General features: G+C 38.3%; 1 protein-coding gene across 1 annotated transcript in view; it reads left to right on the top strand.

The window, feature by feature from the left end:
* The window catches only part of LOC113407438 (DENN domain-containing protein 1B-like), a 259,016-nt gene that overhangs the window by 176,190 nt on the left and 62,444 nt on the right, over window positions 1-20,382 (top strand). The window contains exons 11-12 of the mRNA XM_026655961.1: window positions 8,182-8,227; window positions 12,826-12,927. Of these exons, the coding sequence (XP_026511746.1) occupies window positions 8,182-8,227; window positions 12,826-12,927 (148 nt within the window). The remainder of the gene's footprint in view (window positions 1-8,181; window positions 8,228-12,825; window positions 12,928-20,382) is intronic.

The following is a 20,382-nucleotide window of genomic DNA, read 5'->3' as shown; positions in this document are numbered from 1 at the left end:
AGCTCGCCACGATGTCCAAACAGGAAATGAGATTCAAACTGGCCAGACAGGAAAAGGAATTCAAATTTTCCCGGGGCTTTTCCTGTGTGGCTGGTGGCTGGTCAGAGCATCCGAGCTCGGACTGCTGTCCAGAGCGTCAACAGAGTGGTGCACTGTGGGATAGCTCCCGGAGCTATTAGCGTCGAATTCCATCCACACCTACCCTAATTCGACATAGGCATGTCGAATTTAGCGCTACTCCCCTCGTCGGGGAGGAGTACAGAAATCGATTTAAAGAGACCTCTATGTCGAAATAAATAGCTTCGTTGTGTGGACAGGTGCAGGGTTAATTCGAGTTAACGCTGCTAAATTCGACATAACCTCCTAGTGTAGACCAGACCTAACTTTTGTTTAATACTAGTGGAATGGAAAGAGTGTATCAACACCCTGTGATGAGACTGTGTCATCTGTTTTCCCCCACCCAAATACATAACAGAAATATTTCTTGAACATTTCTGCCTTTTCTGCATTATTATTGATAATTCTACCATTTCCATTTAGTAATGGATCAATAGCATTGTCAGGATTCTGTTTGTTCCTAATATATTTTTTAAAACTCCTTATCGTTCTTAGCTCTGCTAGCCATAGATTTGTGCTTATCAATTTTCTACAATTTCTAACTTCTGATTTATTTTTATTACTATCAACTGCTGCTTTTTTACATTTCTTCCATTCTAAATGATATATATTTTATAACTGCCTTCACTTCCTGTCTGACCAGGGTTGTTTTTTTAACCAGCACAGCTGGTTTGTGGCTGATTGTGGCTTTTGGGGCATCTAATAAGATATTCTTAACAGATTCCCAATTATCACTCACAATTTTCTGATTAAACTCTTCCTCACAGCTGATTTGGCTTGTAACTGTTCTCAGCTTTGTGCAATTGGTCCTATTTAAGTACCAAGTATGTGTTTATGTGTACATAGATATTACTAGTCTGGACTTTTCTTTGCTTGCATATTATAAATGTGATCAGGTCATGTTCATTTGTACCTAGGCGATCATTAATTTTTAGTTTTCTTATCGGTTCCTCTTCATCTGTTAGGACAAGGTCTAATAAAGAATTCCCCTGTGTTGGCTACAACACTTTTTGAGATAGGACATAATGATCTATAATGTTTAGAAATTCCAAGGATGTTGTAGTACTGACTGTGTGAGACCTCCAGAATATGTCACTTAAATTGAAGTCCTCCATGATCACGCAGGTTTTTTGCCTACACATTATAGGTAGAGGTATAAGGAGGTGGTCATCCTGTTCCCTAGTGTGATTTAGTTGTGGTATAGCAGACACCAACTAATACCCCGGGTTGGGCTTTATCTGTTAGGACATTTATCCATAAACATTCGAGATGATTTTCTTCTGAGTTATCAGTGACTCAGAAACACTTACTGCAATTTTTGATTTAGAGTGCCACTCCCCAACCCTTTTTGCCCACACTGGATCCTTCCTAAATAGATTAAAGCCGTTGATTTTTTTAAACAATCCATTCACGTGAATCATCCCACCAGGATTCAGTAATACAAACTAGAGCAATTCCAATTCCTCTTGCTTGTTACCCAGGCTCCTAGCATTGGTGTATAGGCAATTCAGGAATTTTTTCTCTTCATGTCTTTTAATTCCTTGATTAATTTTGTTCTCAACATCTCGATTTTGTGCTGAGTGCTCATATCTTCCATCTTTTACCCTCCCCTTTCGCTATTAGTTTAACTCCTTCCTGTCTACTTTAGTCAGCCTGTCCCCAAGAAGAGTGGTCCTTCTCCTACTGAGGTGGACGCCATCCAAGCTATACAGCCCCCTCTCTGCACAGAAGGGGGACCAATGTTCCACAAAACCAAAACTCTCCACCCTACACCACTTACCCAGCCTAGCCAATATTTTTCCAGGTATCAAAGTTAGGCTAAATGGTCTGTAAGTCCCCAGGTCTTCCTTGTAATCTATTTTAAAGATAGGTACTATGTTTGTCCTTCTCCAGTCCTTTGGGACTTCACCCACCCTCCATCAGTTCTCAAAGAAAATCACTAATTGTTCCCAGATTGCTTCAGCTATTTTCTTAAGAACTTTAGGGTGAGTTTCATCAGGCCCCCTGCCAACTTGAATACATCTAACATATCTAAATATTCTTTAGCCGGTCTTTTCCTTATTCTGACTTGTATGCCATCCTCCTGTTTGTTAATATTAATTACGTTAAGCATCTGATCACAATTAACATTTTTAGTGAAGAATGAAGCAAAATAGGCATTAAACTTGTCAGCCTTCTTGATGTCATCTATTATTAGCTCTCCTTTCCCATTGGCCGGGAACAGCGAACCGCAGCCACTGGGAGCTGCGAGGGGCCCCTGCCTGGGGACGGTCACGCAGCCCACCAGCGGATTACCCTGATGGGCCGCATGCCGAAGGTTGCCGACCCCTGCTCTACTTTTTTAAAATAGCAGAGTTGTTAATGGAGCAGATCCTCAGCTGTTGTAAGTCAGAGTAGTTCCTTTGAAGCCAATAGAGCTATGTCAGTTTACTTCAGATGAGAATCAGTGTGCGTAAAGTGACTACTTGACATAGGTAACTTATTCCCTAGTATTTTTTTCAGTACACATCATCATTAACATTTAAATAGCTTCACATGATGAATTGGAGGAGTTATTTTGCAGAATTTCCCTTTTTAACAATGTCTTCACATACTATTCAAGAAGCTGTTTAAGGGTTTACACAACAGTTGAACTCAATGTGTTCTGACAATCTTCAAATGCATTTGTCAGTCAGTCTAGTCTTGGTTAAATACTTTATGTAAGGCCATTTGAAAATGTTTATAGGGTGTTTTAAAGACATGAAGTTATGAGTTTCCATTATTTTTAAGCTAATGTTTGCTATAGGTATGCATATTAGAAGAGCTCACAGATAGGTAAACTGAAAAGTGATTAACTTGGGTTTACGACAATTCCTGTAATTAATACTTTAGGGAAGTTAGTCCTTATAAGCTGAGTTTTGGAAGCATCATGATACTTATCCTTTATCCCCAATGCCTTTATGAGAAGGCCCCCATATTCTTGTTCCACACCAGTTGAGCAATAGAGTGCCGAGGAGAACTTGGGAGAAGTTTCTACCACACCAGTCTGTTTTTTTGGAAACACCTGCTACAATGCAGTTCTGCCCTGTTCACCTTGACCAACAGTCCCATGCTGGTCCTTGATTACAAATTATTGCCTCCCAGGGGAATCTGGTGGCAGGTCATCTGTGCCTACATTGTATATCTTGCATGAGAGACATAACCTGGCACATCTTCCCTGGTGATCCAGACTCTTCCCCTGTGGAATCCCTGCTAGGATACCCCTCTTCCATTGCCAGGATTTTGCCAGCTATTTGCATCTGAACCCATGAGCCCAGAAAGTAACATTTTCAAAAGAACTTAAAAGTGGCTTAGGAGCTGAAACCAATGAGACTTAGCCTCCTAAGATCTCAAGTCACTTTTGAAAATAGGACTGAATCTCCTAAATCACTTAGGAGTCTTTCAAAAATTTTACGATGGTGTTTTCTGGAAGATCACCAGTGGATTGTAGTTTCCTCTGGAAGTCAGTGGTGTCTTGAAGATAGCTGGGAGTGTTGGTAGCGTAGGGCCTGAGGAGAGAGTCCCCATAACTTGCCCCATAACCTCAGCCGTGCAGAACACAATGCCACCCACAGCCTCAGGAACAACTCTGACATCCTAATCAAAAAGGCTGACAAAGGAGGTGCTGTAGTCATCATGAATAGGTCGGAATATGAACAAGAGGCTGCTAGGCAACTCTCTGACACCACATTCTACAGGCCATTACCCTCTGATCCCACTGAGGGTTACCAAAAGAAACTACACCATCTGCTCAAGAAACTCCCCAAAGAAGCACAGGAACAAATCTACACAGACACACCCCTAGAGCCCCGACCAGGGGTATTCTATCTGCTACCCAAGATCCATAAACCTGGGAATCCTAGACACCCCATCATGTCAGGCATTGGCACCCTGACAGCAGGATTGTCTGGCTACCTGGACTCTCTCCTCAGGCTCTACGTTACCAGCACTCCCCACTATCTTCGAGACACCACTGACTTCCTGAGGAAACTACAATCCATTGGTGGTCTTCCAGAAAACACCATCCTAGCCACTGTGGATGTAGAAGCCCTCTACACCAACATTCCACACAAAGATGGGCTACATGCCGTCAGGAACAGTATCCCCGATAATGTCACAACAAACCTGGTGGCTGAACTTTGTGACTTTGTCCTCACCCACAACTGTTTCAGATTTGGGGACAATTTATACCTTCAAGTCAGAAGCACTGCTACAGGTACCCGCATGGCCCCACAGTATGCCAACATTTTTATGGCTGGCATAGAACAACGCTTCCTCAGCTCTCATCCCCTAGCGCCCTTACTCTACTTGTGCTACATTGATGACATCTTCATCATCTGGGCCCTTGAGGAATTCCACCAGGATTTCAACAATTTCCACCCCACCATCAACCTCAGCCTGGACCAGTCCACACAAGAGATCCACTTCCTGGACACTACAGTGCAAATAAGCGATGGTCACATAAACAACACCCTATACCGGAAACCTACTGACTGCTATACTTACCTACATGCCTCCAGCTTTCATCCAGACCACATCACACGATCCATTGTCTACAGCCAAGTTCTAAGATGCAACCACATTTGCTCCAATCCCTCATGCAGAGACAAACACCTACAGGATCTCTATCAAGCATTCTTAAAATTACAATACTCACCTGGTGAAGTGAAGAAACAGATTGACAGAGCCAGAAGGGTACCCAGAAGTCACCTACTACAGGACAGGCCCAACAAAGAAAGTAACAGAACGCCACTAGCCGTCACCTACACCACTCAACTGAAACCACTCCAGTGCATCATCAAGGATCTACAACCTATCCTGAAGGATGATCCTTCACTCTCACAGACCTTGGGAGACAGGCCAGTCCTCACTTACAGACAGCCCCCCAACCTGAAGCAAATACTCACCAGCAACTACACACCACACAACAAAAACACTAACTCAGGAACCAATCCCTGTAACAAACCCCACTGCCAACTCTGTCCGCATATCTATTCAAGGGACACCATCATAGGACCTAACCATATCAGCCACACCATCAGGGGCTCATTCACCTGCACATCTACCAATGTGATATATGCCATCATGTGCCAGCAGTGCCCCTCTGCTATGTACATTGGCCAAACCGGACAGTCTCTATGCAAAAGAATAAATGGACACAAATCAGACATCAAGAATTGTAACATTCAAAAACCAGTAGGAGAGCACTTCAGTCTCCCTGGACACTCAATAACAGACTTAAAAGTGGCAATTCTTCAACAAAAAAACTTCAAAAACAGACTTCAAAGAGAAACTGCAGAACTGGAATTAATTTGCAAACTGGACACCATCAAATGAGGTCTGAATAAAAACTGGGAGTGGATGGGTCACTACAAAAAGTAATTTTCCCTCTGCTGATACTCACACCTTCTTGTCAACTATTGGGAATAGGCCACATCCATCTTGATTGCATTGGCCTCGTTAGCACTACAAAAGTAATTTTCCCTCTCTTGATATTCACCTCTTCTTGTCAACTGTTGAGAATAGGCCACTTCCGCCTTAATTGAATTGGCCTCGTTAGCACTGACCCCCTCACTTGGTAAGGCAACTCCCATCTTTTCATGTGCTGTAATATTTATACTGCTTACTATATTTTTCACTCCGTGCATCTGATGAAGTGGGTTTTAGCCCATGAAAGTTTACGCCCAAATAAATTTGTTAGTTTCTAAGGTGCCACAAGGATTCCTCGTTTTTTTCCCCATAGAAACAGTGTTGACCATCATGAGGGGAAAAGAGAACTAGGTTCTCCATCATAGCATGACAGCCCTTTATGAGTTGGCGAATGTGGCAGGCTGGTCAGTCTGAAATGTCACTGCTGTTTCCCATACCTTGACCCCTGTAAAGTTGCGGGGCTACTGTTTCCCTTTATCCTTCCTCACACACCTGGCAAAGCAGCTGGAAGGCTGACCTGAATTAGGAAAAATAGAAGAAATTCATACACACAGTCTACAAAATGTAATAATAAAAGTCTGACTTAGATTATTGGAACAATCAGCATTATGCCATTATGCTGTTGTTAATTTAGCTTTAAATCAGGGAGGTCTTAGAAAATGTGGGGAATTTACAACATATCAGCTGCCACAAGTAAGCAAAATGTGGTGTGCTAAGCACAGAGTTGTTCAGCCATAACTTTGAACTTCCTTTGTTTTTATTGGCTAAAACTAAGGTTTTAATATTCTATGACTTTTTCATGTGAATGAACATGCTACAATCACATTTGGTTTGTTTACTCATTGGTGAAAGTTTATGTTCAAAAGTAATATATGCTTATTTATTTCAACTTAAAAACTTGTCATCTTGTCCGCAGGCTGTGATGTATGTAACATTTGGACTCAAACTCTGCAATAGTGATTAAGGAGAATTTATATTTTGTGTCCAATAATTCTGATTTTTATCAGTACCTCATTGTAATCTGAGTTTTTTTCATGGTATTCTTAAGCAGGCTTTGATAGCTCCATGACTGGGATAGGCCTCCCCCTGGTGAGAATAATTCTAGTTGTCACATGGCATCAATAGAAAAGAATGCTGGAAAGCACATTTGGAAGAATATTTGTCAGAATATTATCTTTATGAAAAAATTCACAACCTTAAACTTTCTTTATTATATGGTTATGTGGAAAATGTGGTTCTTTGAAGTACATCCCTAGCTTGTTTTGTATTTATTCAAATATTCTCTGATGATCACCGTGCACAAGTTTGTTTCATGTATCTAGGTTAACGTGCTATTATGCTGTACACCTTTGGTAGTTACCTTTCTGTTCACTGTTTACATAATGGTTCTTGGATCTTTTTTCCACCATTTATAATTGTTTTCTTACAGATATGGGTATTATCAGTGTAGCTAACTCTAATGAATTTCTTCACAACATTAGTTTTGTCAGTATTTTCCCCTGATATCAAGCATTGGCTGTAGTCTTATGGAAATTAAATTCAAGTAAAATGATGTTATTAATTAGTACCATGGGTCATATGCACTTTTTAAATGATGCTCCATTCTCTTAATTCCCAACGATAGTATTGCTTTAACTTTTTCTATGAGCATGAAGTCTTAGTATGCATCCAATCTTTCTTTTGATAATCAGTTTAATTGTGAGACTGAGTAAGCTACTGGATTGGAAAGGTATAGAAATGCTTTTATCATCTCAACTTGACTACAATATCTTACTGCATACAGTACTCTCAGAGGTCTAAATCTGGTGGCTTCACCTGAATTGGAATGCAGCATTTCATGTTTTACTTGGGTTGTTGTTGGACGGCATATAGTTTCTTGTCTTAGTTCACCATTGAAATGACAGACTTATGATATGGAATGAGAGACTTATGGTATAGAGTTCAGTATTATACAACTTTAAAACTCCCAACGACAAAGATAGGTATTAGGATCTGGGTTGATGTAAAGGGCGTAAGGCCTGGATTGTAGCCATAAAGCATAGAGAACCCAAACTGGCATCACATCTTTATGATATTTCTGTACAATATGGTGATGTAATCATTCCCATTACGTCAGCCAAGAAGAACACACTCTCCAGAATGGCAGATAAAAGTCTTCTTCCTCATGAAACTCTCACTCTGGAGCCAAACTTTTGGAGTATGGGCTCCTCCAGGCTAGCACTGCAGCTGTGTCTGCTGAACCTGAACTTGCAGTACTCTGGTTAAGTTCAAGCCAAGTCGAAGAGATCTGATTCAGGCTGGCTAGAATGTGTGTCCAGCCAAACTGCTCAGCCGGCCGTACACATCTGATTTTATCTGTCTTAATTCCCATAGTTGGGTACTGTGTCTTGAGTTCTACAGAGTCCACTTCTGTTGGAGATTTAAAAACAGAATAAATTCCTTTGCTTAGTTTAGACTAAAGATGTGCATGCTCAGTACTGCTTTAAATGGTGAAGACCAGTTGAAGTCTGCTTTGTGTAGAGATTTTCTATATTTGTTTATCATATTAAGAAGATGAAGATACGGGTGGTTTGTATTTCAAGAAAAAAATGATTTTTTTTTCATTTTTGATTTCAGTGCACCGATGCCATATCTAATTGGAGTCCACTTAAGCTTAATAGAAGTGAGTAATTTTCAAACTAATCTTTATATTTCATATATGTGTGTGAGACTGGAAAAGATTACAGGGGGCATTATCTTTTTTCCTTATGGAGAAAGGATTGGTGAGCATTTTGTCAATTGTTTTATTAAGAACATGCATATTATAGAGAATAATTTTAATGAAGTCGCTTAGAGAATGATTACCAGTTTAATTAGCATAATGAAATGACTTACTACAAACACTGGAAGCACCATGAAAGTAGAAATGTCCTTGGTAAAAGTTGTGTTTTCAAAGGTGCTATGTGGATATTCAGGGCTTGCATCATGTGTTTTTGCTTATACTTCGTTATCTTTGTATGAATTTTCTTGTGCATTATGTTTGGTGTATTTAACCTCCTGTGTGTAAAATAGGGTATACCTGCTTCACTCGTCTTTAGTGGAAAGTCAACTTAATTAACATAGGTATGTCTACACTGCCATAAAACACCCACGGCTGGCCAATGTCAGCATACTCAGGCTTGCGGGACTTGGGCTGCAGAGCTATAAATTTGCAGTGTAGACATTCTGGCCGTAGCCTGGGCTCTGGGGCCCTCCCCCCCACGGAGTCTCTGCCCATGAACCTGGGCTCCAGCCCAAACCTGAATGTCTGTGCTCCAATTTTATAGCCCTATGAGCCCAAGTCAGATGACATAGGCCAGCCACAAATGTTTTGTTGCAGTGTAGACATACCCTCAGGCTACAATACTTCATTTAACAGAATGAGAAAGAAAGGTTGAAGAAACTGCTGCTTTTCATCTCCTTGTATACAGTTGTTATCCCATAAACTATTATTGAATCTCTAACCTTTAAAAAACTTGGAAAAACTGGTTCACTAATGCTGTAGACATTGCAAATGTGCCTGAATGCTCAAGTTTTTCCTGATAATAAAAATAATGATAATAGTAAATTAGACTCTCATGGAGTCTGCTAAGCATCTGTGGCTTCCCCACTCATGTCAGACATTATTCTAAAAGAGTATTTGATTTGATTTTTCCAATGAAATTTTTTACATTCTTACTCTGCTGTAACCCTCTCTGTAAGAACCATTCCATGTTATCAGATGTCCATATACAGGCATAACAATAACTTTAAAAAACATTATTGTTTTGCCCAAAGACTAAAGGTTACTTTTTAAGAATGTTGGAAGAAAGAATGTGAGTTTCTAGGCACTGTCCCTAAGCAGTCTTTAACACTTTGAAGACAGCAGCTCACATTATGTCATCTTGTAATCATTTAAAGATGTCATTGGCCTTGCTTGTATGGTCTGGTTCTTGATTTTCATAGAAGGTACTTTGCCAGTCTCCCATTCAAGGGCTTTCTTTGGTTTAGACTTGCAATAGATAAGGCCATTTATAAACAAGAGTAAATTCACATTTGCTAAGTTGAGGTAGGGCTTTTTTCTCCTCCAGCCCTGTCATCCAGCACAACACACCTTTCTGTCCCTGAAAAAGACACATTTGTGACCTGTATTGATGATTCCAGAAATGGTCTTCTGTATTGCTTTTGTCGGGAAAGTTCCTACATCTAGACATGCTATTGTGTTGACCACAGTGGCATGAAACATTAGACAGTAAGTCATCTGAGAAAGGTTTACTATGAAACTGAAACCATTGAGTTATTCCTTTGAGCCATGTTATTTCCAGGACTACATAGGCAACAATTTAGCCACCTTTCCCCAAAGAACAAATCACAGAATTTTCACCTTGTGATCACCTGCTTTCATGAAAAACTTTTTTTCCCTTTACTTCTACAAAGTGAGTAGATACCCAAGACCTCTGAACTCTCATAAATTCTGAAAACATTAGCTAATGTTTCCTTTGATTCTTAGTGTGATTATATGCTTATCTTCATCTTCAGTGTTCCACAAATATAAGGTGCTACTGTAATGAATTTATATCCAGAGACTATTCTGACTGCAAATTAGGGGTGAAACTGTTCTACATAAACTTGAAGTGATATGTGAGTTCTTCAAACATTTTAGTTGCCTAGATCCAGCTGACTTATATTTTCCAAGCAGATCTCTATGAGTGGATAGTGTATCTATCTTACAGATTGTAGGGCAGCAGACATTCAGTGGTCATGGAAGATTCAGGTTTATTTTAGGATGATTAATGTAGAATTGCCCATGTGCTTCACGTTCCATTTAAGTACATTTGCAAAGTTCTAGACATACTTTGTGAAGACATTACTGCATTGATTCAAAGGAGAATTTTGATAATGCAACCTCACATTTACCTTTCCTTAAGTAACCTTCATTAGCTCACCTCGTAATGTTCACTGTTCGCTAATCTGTGAGACAGGAATTCTCCAAATGTGTCTCTTTTTCTGAGATAAAGTGAATGGGGTAATAACTTTTATTGGACCAGCTTCTCTCTCCCATATTCTTGCATAATAATAGAGTTTGTGAAAATAAATAAAGAATAAAGAGGCAGATTCTTATCCTAAAGTATTTAGTAATAGGGTCACATGCTTGTGTACATTTAGTAAAATGAACTGCAGGCAAATCTCTGGTTTCATACACTATCTGTAAGTGTAGTTAATTGGGGCAGAAGATGTTGGAAAACCTAAGTTGTACTGTTTTACTAACAAGATCAACTGTTTAAGGAAAGCAATGTCAGGAGGCTGTGGGGAGGGCAGACGCTCGCTGAGAATGGGGGCAAAGGGATTAGAGGGGAGAGCAAGGGCAGTTACTGAGATTCAGTGGGGGGAATGGAGAAGATGGGGGCAATAGCCTGCTCCAGGCTTGGTGGGGTCACAGTTTTTATTACTGGTCCTATGTCAGTTTCTTGGTCGCTGGTGCCCTGTGCTTCCCCATTCCATCGGTGGCTGGTCTCCTGTGTGCTGATGCGCCCTGCCCCCTGTCTAGATGCTGGTACTCTGTCTCCCACTCCATCCTGGTGGCTCACACATGTGCTCCTAGATCCAGTGTCTCCTCTAGGACCCTTGGTGGCCCAAAGACTGACCAGGCTTGGCCAGGGAGTCACATGAGCAGCCAACTCCCCCAGCCAGCTCAGGGCATAGGCTGTCACCCCTGTGTGGTCACTGCACACCAACCCTGGATGCCACAGTCTCTACAGCTACTCAAGTGAAATAAAACAGGAAGAGGATAATTGTTCCTACATGCTCCCCAACAGGTGGTGGCCTGATCCCAGGCCCCATGACAGCCAGTCCAGCCCTTCCTCCATGTCCCACTCTTATTTCCCCCTTCCCTCCTGTGTGTTCAAGGGGTTAGAAACACACCTGGGTTCTGCTCTTGCCTCTATGAGGTATTGTGGGGCAGAAGACATGGGGGGACAAAAACATACATCAGCCCCTACAATATTTCCATTGTGGTGGCACTAGCCCCCATTGACCTCCCTGTTCCATCGCTCCTGGTGACAGAAACAACTACAAGTTCACCTGATCTGCTTCCTGTCATTTATAGATTTCAAATAATGATGATACCTTACGTTTCTGATTTTAGTTTAAAAGAATGCTATCAGTTTAATTTGATATTTAGTTAGTGCTGAACCTATTTGACTAGTCCTTTTACAGTAAGGGTTTTTAGATCATTTGCTCTCCTCTTCCTTATATTTTATGCCATGACCTTCCCATCTATAGTTCAACTGCTATTCAGCACCTTCCTTTGTTTCAGTAGTAAATGAATTCTAGCTGCAGCTGTCTCACGAATCGTCATGCTCTTTGGCTGGCTGGCAGACAATGCTATTCTGACATGCTGATGTAAAAGACGTCAAACTGCTGTAGCATTATGGTCACCCAAATCATTTGTTAGGCTCCCGTGATAGAGTTTATTAGGCAAATCTTCACATGTTTTCCTTATCATAAGCTTGATTTTTTTCTTTAAAAATAAAAGGTAAACTGGGTGCTTATAGTATGTCACAGATTACAGTATATTCATTTTACCTTTTATAATTTCCCTGAAATTAAATGGTGATTGTGTACTTTTTTTAAACCCAATTTTGCCACTTTCACAATCCCCATACTTCTTGGGGCTACATAATTCATTTGTGATTTTGAAAACTTTGAAACACATAAAGATAGGTACTAGGCTTAAATATCATCAACCAATTGTTAAAGTATAATGCTGTGTTTAAGTGCCCACTCATAGTTTCATCCCACATTATTTTAGCATTGGGGTCAAAATAAACAAATTAAAACTCTTTGAACTGGTTAATAGTTATCCAAACAGTTTCAGCATGAAGGGTCCAATTGCACCTTCAGTTATATCTGTGCAACCCCATTGCCAGCAGCAGGATTGCATGTATCTAAATTTAGGGCAGAAATTGTCCAGAAAAATATCTGAATAAAATTACAGATTTTAATTTTGAGGTTCCATACAGTACATTCTGCTACTTCAAAGTGTATGCAGTTTTTGCACTATTGCTGTTCACTGAAGAGGAAAGTTCTTTTAAAACTTCATATAATGATATCCTTGATCCAAAACATGAAAATGTTGCCTTTTCATTTATTTGTAAATTGTTATAATCCTCATATAATCCTCAACTAAGCATAGAAAATTGTGTAATTTATGTAGACAATGTATTAAAATACTAATACCCACTTGCATTTTTTCCTGAACAGAGAGTAAAAAATAGATCACTGGAGGATGTGGTTATGCTAAATGTTGACACAAACACTCTAGAAAACCCATTTAATGACCTGAACAACCTACCTAGTGAAGTGGTAAGTCTGATGGGTATTTCATGTTGTTGTTGTTTTTTTCTTTTCTAGTAGCTTGAATTACTAATAGTGATTTTTACCTGCTTTTGCTAACTGAAATAAAAGGAATAAGGGGGAAAAGTACCAGCTGTGGCCCCATATTTAAGATTTTTACTTTTTTTGACAGTTGAGGAGATGTTGAATGGAACATCATATTCCTTATTGTAAAAGCAGGATCATAATTATAAAGCTAGCTGCATTCATTAGGCATTGCTGCTTTAAACGCAAGAGTCTCTTCATCTCATCTTAATCATTATATTACAAAGTAGGCATTTCTGTCTGCCTAGTGGCATGTCTTGCAAAAGAACGAGGGAGTTTTTGAAGGCAAAAAGAAGAAGGGGGCCAATTATCGGCTTCTGCTTCCCTGCCACCTGCCAGCGCTTTTCCTTTTAATTAATGATCTGATGGCACTGGTCAATATAATAAGAAATGCTTGTACAGTTGGGGTCAAAAAATTCAGGCTTTGATCATCTTCAACTTTCTGAAACATTTATTTGTTTTCTCTAAATTATTTCAGTTTTATTTTAATCTCTTCTATCCTGCTGAGGGTCGCATGAATGAAAACCTACACTGTTTGTCATTTGCTTTGGCAGAGCAAAGACTGCTTACTTAGAATTCTATTTGTAAATTAAACTGCTAACCCAGTTTGTCATAAAAGACATCTGATCCTTTTGAAATGACGAAAACTGTCTTTTGTCTGTAAAGGATGATAAATTAAGTGCCAGTTCTTTCTGGACTTTGATCTTGCACAGATTTTTTCCCCCTGCTGCTTATAATGGAACATATTCTGAATTTCATGTTAAATACTCTCAAAAATGCATTACACTTACCTTGCTTTTCCTTAATATAGTGCTGAAAGGATACCCTTTTGATACCAATGTGTGTATTTCGAGTTTTAGATATTCAAGATATAATAGTAGTATGCTATTTTAAATGTGTGTCAACAAAAAGTATTTTATAGAAAGGAGTGAAATCAAATAGTAGCCTGTTTCCAAAATTGCAGTCTTTTTTAAACTCTGTATTTTAACCAAACTAAGGCACTACAGTGACTGATAAGCCCTATCTTTATCTCAATGGTAATTTGTCTGAGTACATATATAACAGAAAGCAAAATCCTGATGCTTACATTAATTGTCCTAGACAGTTTATTTTAATATTATTACATTCTTAACTTTTTTGAGATAATGAAGGCATAGTTTGACCAGATAAAGTGTCAAATACTGAAATCTCCAAGCTCTAATAAAAGAATTTGATATTGTTTATATTTAATCTGATTGTGGTATATTTGTCAGTGATTTTAAATATATTGTATTTTGCATAAGAATAACAAGTTAAGTCAAAAACTAACAGTCACTCATTGTTGTGTCAATAATTCTGGCTGATTTTGCATTAAGTGAAAAATGTTATTTTGTTGAGGTTAGAATGTATGCCATAAAGTATATATCCTTTGTCACATGATAGTTAGATGTGAAATTCAGAATTAAGCGTTATCTTCTGTTATATACCAGTACTGTAAGTGACAGTGATTTCAAATAGTAAAAAAGAGTGCACACATTGGAAGGAAATCTGTTTGTTTTTAAACATGCTTATCAAAATACTCTGATTAGGCAGGCTGGATTAAAATAAAATTAGTGAATACAAACTCCCATACTTTTAGAGGTATGTTGTCCCCCAGGATGTATGCATGTAAGTCCTATTAATGTTAATAAGGGTTACCCAGGCACATAGAGTGCACAATGGACTTTTTATAAAATACAACATTCCATATACAGTATGGAACAAAACAGGGAAACTGTGTTTTTATAGATGTCTCACTTGCCAGATTTTATTGGAACATATTTTTCTGGATGAAACAAGTTTTAGTAGGTTACTTTATATTTCGTTTGAGTCTCCCCATCTCTTTTTGACTTGAGCAGTGAAACAGTTTTCCTTGTGGAACTAATTTGTTAATTAAAAACACATACAAACGTGGGTGAAAAATCCTAAACAAAGGGTACAGACAGTATACAGATTTTGGCATATAACATGACTGGGGAGAGCAAACTGTCTTTCATTCGTAAGAGAAATTACAATTACAACTGCTAATATATGGATATAAATATTTCAAGTATATTATAAACAATATAGAACAAAAATGATAGATCAAATTGAAAAGATTACAGCATATATTTGCAGATGTAAAACATATAAATACATATAAATAAAGTCCACAAATGTATAGACAAGGGTAATAAACCTTTTGATGAAAAAATATATAATCAGGAATAGCAATTAAGAGTGTTAAACCAGAACAAACTGCTGAAAGGATAAAGGCAGCTTTAAGTTTGCCATCCCCCTCCAAAAACTGATTTCAGACAAATTAACAAGCCACCATAATAAATTTAACATTTTCAAAGGATATTCTAAAACTGTCTCTTGTGTCTAAAAGGAAATTGGATAACAGCTTTCTTAATCAATAAGCCTGAAGATAATATGTTTTCAGTGGTGAGGCATATAACAGTTTAGCAAAGTCTAGTAATATGTCTATTAAAATGTTAATATTTCTTTTATTGTGAATGAATTTCTTTAAAAATATAATATGAAATCTGAAAAAATTACTATTTGATATTATGTCTAATACATTATAATTAACTGAGATTTAAAGGACCTTTTAAAATCAGTCTCTTAAGCATTTAAATTATACTTACATGCTAGATAACTTTCTGTGCATGTGAACTCTATTATTTTGTCAGATTGACCAGTGGTCTTGACTGTTCAAAGGTCAGTGGTCACAGTTGTCCTGAATTACCAGTCCTTTTTTCATGTGGACCCTCTGCTGCGTTGCATGCTGTAATCTTCTTAATGGCTTCATTCCAATATTCACACATAATATTCTAGATTTATTGACTGTTAGAAATACTACCATGCCAGTAGCAGTTCCGCTATTCCTAAGGTATTTAAAATTGGAAAAATAAATCAATGCAAGACTTTCAGGAATCCTTTGTTTTCCTTAAGGGGGGAAAAAGCCTTCTTCCTGTCTTCTGACAAGAACACTTGTTTTTAGATTTCATCATTTCACTATAGATTTGTCTCATTTCTTTAAAGAAAAGCAAAATAAGCAGCTATTTCAGTAAGAGTAAATTTTCTTCTAATACAATAGTCCACCATTTTTTCTTCTTGTAAGGCCTTATATTATAAGTTTTCAGTGATGGTTGAGACTACAAGCATCTCAAAATTATAAATGCTGTGCCCAATCCAGCAGTGACTTGCACACATGCTTAACTTTGTCAGTGGGACTACTCATGTACTTAAAGCTAAGCATTTTTCATAAAAACTTGCAAGATTGATGTCCTGTGTTTAATACCATGAGCAGTTCCATTGACCTCAGGATTGGGCCCTCTGCTTGTCTTGCTGTGTGTCAATGCTTTGAGAAATATTTATATGATTTGTGGAAAATTATGATTTCTTTAATATTTTCTGCATTTTGTTAAATAATGGTGCCAAGTACTAAAAAACCATAGAGCAACTGAAAGAGAGATGGTCTGTATAGCATTTAGACACTAGAATGCAGAACAATACCTATGTGTCCTTTTCATCAAGAAATACATTTTAGATAGTAAAGTAAACCAGTTTCAACACCGTAAATCCACTCCATATTTGATAAGTAGACTCTAATTTATTCAGAAAACTGAATATTTGCTTTGAATAGTAGTTCCTGTGAGTGTTGTTCCTCAAAGTACAACAGTTAGTGCTGTTGTAAAATAAATTGTGATTAGTTCCTAACTGTGAAACTGATTGCATTAGTCATAATATTTACATTTTTTTACTTATGAAGTGTCAGTAGGAAAATATATTATAAAAATAATTATTAATCCATTAGAAATCCAGAATGGCTAGCAAAGTAGGCAATATTGTGAGAGCCAACTGCTTATGTGCAGAGATTTTTACAATCATTCGGCATCACAGTGAACCTTGGTATAAGTTTAGAATTTAGAATATTAGGTTTAAAATGACAGCATTCTTTGAACCCTATTTGATTTTGGAAATAGTACATTTAAGCAGATACCCATCATTGTTTAAAAATAAATGGATATTTAGTGTAAAATGCTGAAGGGCTGAGATGTCCAAAGTCTGTGAATAGAGAAACTCTTTTCATTAAAATAATGATCTACATATTCTGAGGTTACCTTTTGTTTAAGTAAATTTGTTTTAAACTGCCCTCCATTTCTGTTCTTTAGCCAGTCCACTTTCTCACGGTTTGTGACTTGTCTTATTCTTAGTGGCCTGATTTAATAGGAATGCTGATTGAAACATAAGCAACTCCCACTCATATTGGAATACTATCTTGAATATCCATCTGGGAGATTTGAGTACCTTGTGCTTAGGTTTGTAGACAAACAAACATGTGATTTGTGTCAAGAGGCCTGTGACAAGTTTATTTTAGAGAATTTACAACCAAACTTTAAGGGAATACTGGATCCAGTCCGACAGTCTGTGAAGCTCTAATCCTGCAGGCCAAATTCATGCAGGTGGTTTCTGAAATCAATGGGACTACTCACCCAACTTTGATTCTGTAAACATTTGAGCACTTGCTTTACTTAGTTACCATGAGTAGAGACTATGCGCATGTATAAGTGTTTGCAGGATCAAGGTGAGTAGGTGAGTAGTCCCACTGATTTCAGAAAGACCACTTGCGTGAATTGGGCCTGCAGGATTGGAATTTTACAGATTACAGGACTGGATCCAGTATTCTTTTAAAGTTTGGTTGTAAATTCTCTAAAGTAAACTTGTGAAAACTTGCGTAAATTTGGGCTGCAGGACTGGGTCCACAGTGAGGTTAAAAATAAGCATTTTAAACTATGTTGTTAAGAATTTAAATGATGAAAACTGAAATAATTTTATGAATTTATTTTGCATCATTCATTCTGTTTTTATATTTCTTTCTACGTGGGCAATAAAAAGAAAGTAATCAGTTTCACTTTTATTTCTAGTCAGTTTCTTGTCATCTTTACTTTTTTGCCTTTGTGCACTACAAGCACAGAGTATGTGGGTTTCAAGAACCCCAGGGGAATGTTTCAATTAAAAATCCCCCCCAAATGTTTTCATTGGAATATTAAATATAAATATGTGAATATATTGATCATAAAATATTTTTATTTATTCTTCTTATGAAGGGTGAATTTTGGCCTTCAATCACCTTTACAGTGTTTCATTGACATATTATGTCAAGCAATCAAGGTACAAGTCACATGTGTTTAAATTAATTACAGTTTGACCTGATTGAGTTGCATTTTTGAAAGTTTAAAATCTTCAGGGAAATACAGTGAATATTTCCAAAGTTGTGACACATTCTTTGCTTACCTCTTTAATATGTCTAGATTTTACGTTTCAGATTGTCCCAGCATGTGGTAAAAAGCACCAACCAACCAAAAAAAAAACCAAACAAAAAACCCCCCCACAAACCCCGACAGTCCCTTGATGATATCCTATTAGTTCCAACTTTTCCACATCTCTGCTTTACCCTTGCTTGCTAGTGTTTAACAGTCAGTGAAGTGACCTTCCCAAGAGGATCCAAGAATGGTCAGGGCAAGATAAAGATAAACATTTTGCTTTCAGTGCAGTTTAAGAACCCCATCTCTGACTGCCCTAATGGATCACTAGTGTCTCCTGGAAGCAAACTTGACTGTTATTCCTGCCTCCTGTGAATTGCTTGATTCCAGTTTTAGCTTTTGTGACTTCCTGAGCACCAACTGCCATACAAGCTACATAACAATTCACTTTCAACCTTATAACATGTTTGGTTTTGTTACTGATATTGTGTAAACATACATTTGAAATTTGTTAGTCTTTTGTTTTATGCATTTGTGTTAATAATATTGCCACTATCATGTCACCCCAGGTGACTCACGTTTCCCCTCTTTGGCTTACCACCTCTAGCAAATTATTTTTCCACCTTTCCCTGTTAACATGCTCAAAGATTCCACCCCACAGCCAAGTAATTGAAATTAATCCATTCAGGAGCACTTCACAGCACCTATTCCCTCCTCTGTTCACACTTGAATCACTCCACAAGTACTGATTTATCCTAGTTCAGACTGGTTTATTTTCAAGCTTCTCCTTTGTTTTAACCACCGCTTTCTTTAGCTAGGCTCTTTTTGGAGAACACTGTGCCGATACCACTCCAGTGACACAGTTCTTGTCGGGACACTGCTAAAGAAGCTCTTGCCACTGCATATGGTCTGTGAGAGAGACCTGGACCACTGGCAAACCATAATTGCCAAGAGTGGAAAGTCCATTGTGATCTGGTGGAGCTACCCCTTGCCTGTTCCTGGGGAAGGTGGGAGCTTGAGGGAGCTTCCCTTGAACTACAAAATAATCTTTTGGAGGATAGATTTGCCTTCATTAGCAGTCTGTATGGGAGCTGTTAACATGACTCTTACTGCTATAGTGCAGTGTATCTTGGAGTATGTAGAATTCTTACCATATTTTATAGGGGAGTACCTTTGCCTTTATGCTGACACACCCTGTGGTTGCTGCAGTGGTGGTGGTTCTCTGCTTTCTGCTGCTCTTATTTATACCAGATAGACCCATGAGATGGTGAAGTTCTCCCCCGGGTATAGCTTACTAGCTTACTTCTTATCACACAAGGTTTTGACCATATTGATTGCTTATCTTATTGACTGAACATATAGGCTGGTCCCTCCCTCACCAAGCTTTATTTTATCCTTACATCCACTCTCCTCCCTCACCTCTACCATTACACACCCTCTCTTCCCACAAATTGCCTTATCTCCCATCCAACTCCTTTTCCTGTGCTCACTGCAACATTGTCTCTTCTCCTTTCAACAGAAAATGTACCTTCCCCTGCTCTTCAGTCTGTCATTGCTGACTATGTGTTGTGTCCTTGCTTACACAGATAGTTGGGTGGGGGAATCATCAACATATATTGGTAATCCCTAGCTGTCCAATCCATCCATACAAAAAAAAAAATACAGAGAGCCATCAAGATCCATGTATGTCATGCCAAAGCAACAGCTTTTTTTTAATAATCCATGCCCTCCCTTCTTCTGACACTTCCGTTGCTTAATTTAATCATTAGTGATCTTTAAACTTGGAGCTTGATCATGCAAGTGCTTATGCATGTAACTATACTATGTTTGCAAGATGGGGGCCTTAGATAGTAAGCTCTTCACGGGAGTGGCCTGTTATTTTTAAATGTCTGTAGAGCACAGCTGTGGCACTGCAGAAGTAATAATCATATTTAAGATATATTTATTACTTGGTTAACCTTGTGGTGAAGCTGGTGATGCATCAACAGAGTGTGGTTTATCCCTTTTTTATCAGTGAGGTAGGCATCTGTGTCAGGTGCTGTTTGTTTCATTTGACTCAATTGTTTCTTGTAGCAACACTTCTTTAGGACTCTGGGCAAAAAATAAGTAT

Source organism: Terrapene carolina, unplaced genomic scaffold (genome assembly GCF_002925995.2).
Source record: "Terrapene carolina triunguis isolate 2854851 unplaced genomic scaffold, T_m_triunguis-2.0 Scaffold211, whole genome shotgun sequence".
Lineage (NCBI taxonomy): Eukaryota > Metazoa > Chordata > Testudines > Emydidae > Terrapene > Terrapene triunguis.
This window is presented reverse-complemented; position numbering and strand designations above follow the sequence as displayed.